At 35.4% G+C, this 2,774-nt stretch overlaps 1 protein-coding gene across 1 annotated transcript in view; it reads left to right on the top strand.

The window, feature by feature from the left end:
• Positions 1 to 2,768, top strand: part of LOC103458274 (uncharacterized) — a 20,236-nt gene extending 17,468 nt beyond the window's left edge. Inside the window, exons 11-14 of the mRNA XM_017302403.1 lie at positions 1,643 to 1,987; positions 2,087 to 2,119; positions 2,230 to 2,336; positions 2,443 to 2,768. Of these exons, the coding sequence (XP_017157892.1) occupies positions 1,643 to 1,987; positions 2,087 to 2,119; positions 2,230 to 2,336; positions 2,443 to 2,469 (512 nt within the window). The 3' untranslated portion in view covers positions 2,470 to 2,768. The remainder of the gene's footprint in view (positions 1 to 1,642; positions 1,988 to 2,086; positions 2,120 to 2,229; positions 2,337 to 2,442) is intronic.
• Positions 2,769 to 2,774: the final 6 nt, after the last annotated feature.

Raw genomic sequence — 2,774 nt, 5'->3', positions numbered from 1 at the left:
GTGACTATAATCTGTATAGCAGATAACTGTAACCAACTAAAATAGATTGCTGAAACATTAAGTTACAGAGAATTATAGACCTGATAGATCCGAGTCGGGTTTTGTTGTTGCGGCTGAGCGTTGTGCTCGAGCTCATACCCTGCTGAGTTTGGAGAAGGAACCAAGCTGACAGTCCTGGGTAAGAGCTTCTAAATATATATATAAAAAATAAAACTAAGTTGATGGTAACCATGGATTTAATGTGCTGACTGTGTAAARTAATAATGTCATAATTCTGGGATTTGTCTACTGAAGAATGTAGAGGTAGTCAGCTTGCTTACTTTTATCTCTGCACATCCAAACATTCACACTTTTTAACTTTACACTGAAAAAAACAAAACCTTGCAAACTAGTTTTGGTCTAGTTACTAATGCAAATATCTTAGTTCTGTTTTAGTTCAGGTGCACTRACTTAAGAGTAACTTTTCAGTAAAATATAAGAGCTTGTTTTACGCTAATATTGATGGAAAAACTGCTTGTTTCACTAGCAAGTAATTTCACTTATACCAAGAAATTTCTGSCCATGTTATAAGTTAAATAATCTGCCAATGAAACTAGAACTTTTTCATCAATATTAAGGAATTTTTAACTTGTAACAAACTTCTRTATCTTKATGAAAAGTTACTTGTAAGMTAGTTTTGTCTTATCTCACGTCTACTAATTTGCTTACACTAGGAATTAGACCAAAAATACTTTGTAAGATTTTTTGTTCCTAAAATATATTTTARGTTWTCTTTCAAGATTTAAAATAGACATAAATGTCAAAAGCCAAAGTAAAATTCAGGCATTAGAWTAGCAAGACCGACAAAAGGTTCATAAGTAACGTCACGTTTCAGGTCAGAATGTAAAAACCAAGATGAGTTTAGAATGTTTTTACTTGGGTTTGCTGCTTGTTAATTGATATTATATTTAGTAGGATAATTGCATGTAACTACTATAAAAGAAAATTAGCAGTGTATTATTGCACTGAAGCGGATCTTCARTCAGCTTCAGTGTAAAAGTSTATTTATGTCATACTGTTGGCAAATGAGGTTGATTTAAACCAGTGAAGAAAAACYTGATAATTAAAGTAAAACATGTTTGGTTAAGTCACACTTAACAATAATCACGTAAAGCAGAGACGTATCAAACCCATTTTCATTTCAGCTGCCATCAAGTCCATAAATATGATAAAATTATATCTAAGCACACAACCTATCTTRAAGTTGGACTTATGTTGCYATCTACACTTTTAGGGGCCAAACCAACAACTTTTGGTCTGCAGGACTTGAGCTTGACATGTGTTKTGAAGAACATCAATGAACRATAATCTTTCTTTTTGGTCCAAATTTTTTGCAACTTTTCAAACTTGTTCTAAYCACACAAAGGCCAGAGGAGACGGTTTAAATTGATCATTTTCTTGGGAACAAGAACTTCTTTGTGGGACTCCCTCTTTGGGTCTATGATCAGCACATGTTAGACCCAACATGTTATAAACTATATTCTTGAAGGTTTATTAAMATTTAAAATTGAAAGAAAATCATATACGTCCACACATTCACATGTACAGATGTTCAGATTTGGGTGAAGGAGTTTTGACTGAATTGTTTTATCACTTCTTTCAGAAAAAGATAATATCACTTCCCCGACTGTGAGAATTCTCCAACCTTCAAAAAAAGTATGCAAAGACAAAAACGGGGAGACGAAGAACAAGACGCTGGTCTGTGTGGCCTCTCGTTTCTACCCAGATCATGTCAGCGTGTCCTGGAAGCGCAACRACAAGACTACAACTAATGGGGTGTCCACTGACGCCGCCGCCACCAAAACCAAAACTGGAGAAACATTTTACAAAATCACCAGTCGGCTGATGGTCAATGAAAGTGATTGGCTTATACCGAAGACTAAATTTGAGTGCATCGTCAGCTTCTATGATGGCAAGACTATCATCAATAAAACTGATACTTTTACAAGTATGTTCATTTAACAAATAATTATCCTAAACTTACTAAAGTTTGTAGCTATACTAATAGCTATATTTCTAACGATGTCCCTTCTCTTTATTCCTCCAGTAAAAAGCACAATGATCCCAGGCATGACTCGAGGTAAACTGCAACATTTCACTCTTAAAAGCACAGAAAACATAGTTGGCAGCATGTTTATGGCTTTGAGAAGTTTTCTTTTTCCTTACGCTAAACATTTGAACTTCCTACAGAGAACTACATAAAGATCAGCCAGWACGCCAAACTGTCCTACAGCGYCCTGATCGTGAAGAGCTGCCTCTACGCCGCCTTGGTCTGCTTTCTGGTCTGGAAGCTTCAGGTCAGTCCAGAAACATCCATGTTGGTTCTGATCAACTACCAGAACCAAGAAGGTTCTGATAGTTGAGCTTCTGATGCTGAGGGATCTGTTTTGTTGTCTTTTTCAGGGAAAACGTGGAAAGCAGACCAAGTGAGAGCAGAGCTGAAGCTTTGAATCTTCCTCCTTGTACATAATAAACCTGATCTGCTGTTATTCTGCACAGAYGAGATAATCTTTGGATATTTCATGTTATTTTACAGAATTGATAAAACTCAAAATCTCACCAAGTGGTTTTAGTCTAGTATCTAGTGAAAGTATCTTGAAGACAAAAGTAACTTTTCAGCAAGATATGAGTTTGTTTCAAATCAATAAACCTTTATTGATGATAAACTAGTTCCATTAACAGATCAATTTATAACGAGACATTTTCTCCATTAAAAATAATCTGCCAGTGGACTA

The sequence above is a fragment of the Poecilia reticulata genome, linkage group LG22 (assembly GCF_000633615.1).
Source record: "Poecilia reticulata strain Guanapo linkage group LG22, Guppy_female_1.0+MT, whole genome shotgun sequence".
NCBI classification, from domain to species: Eukaryota; Metazoa; Chordata; class Actinopteri; order Cyprinodontiformes; family Poeciliidae; genus Poecilia; species Poecilia reticulata.
The sequence above is the reverse complement of the archived record's forward strand: the minus strand, read 5'-3'. Positions and strand labels throughout refer to the sequence as shown.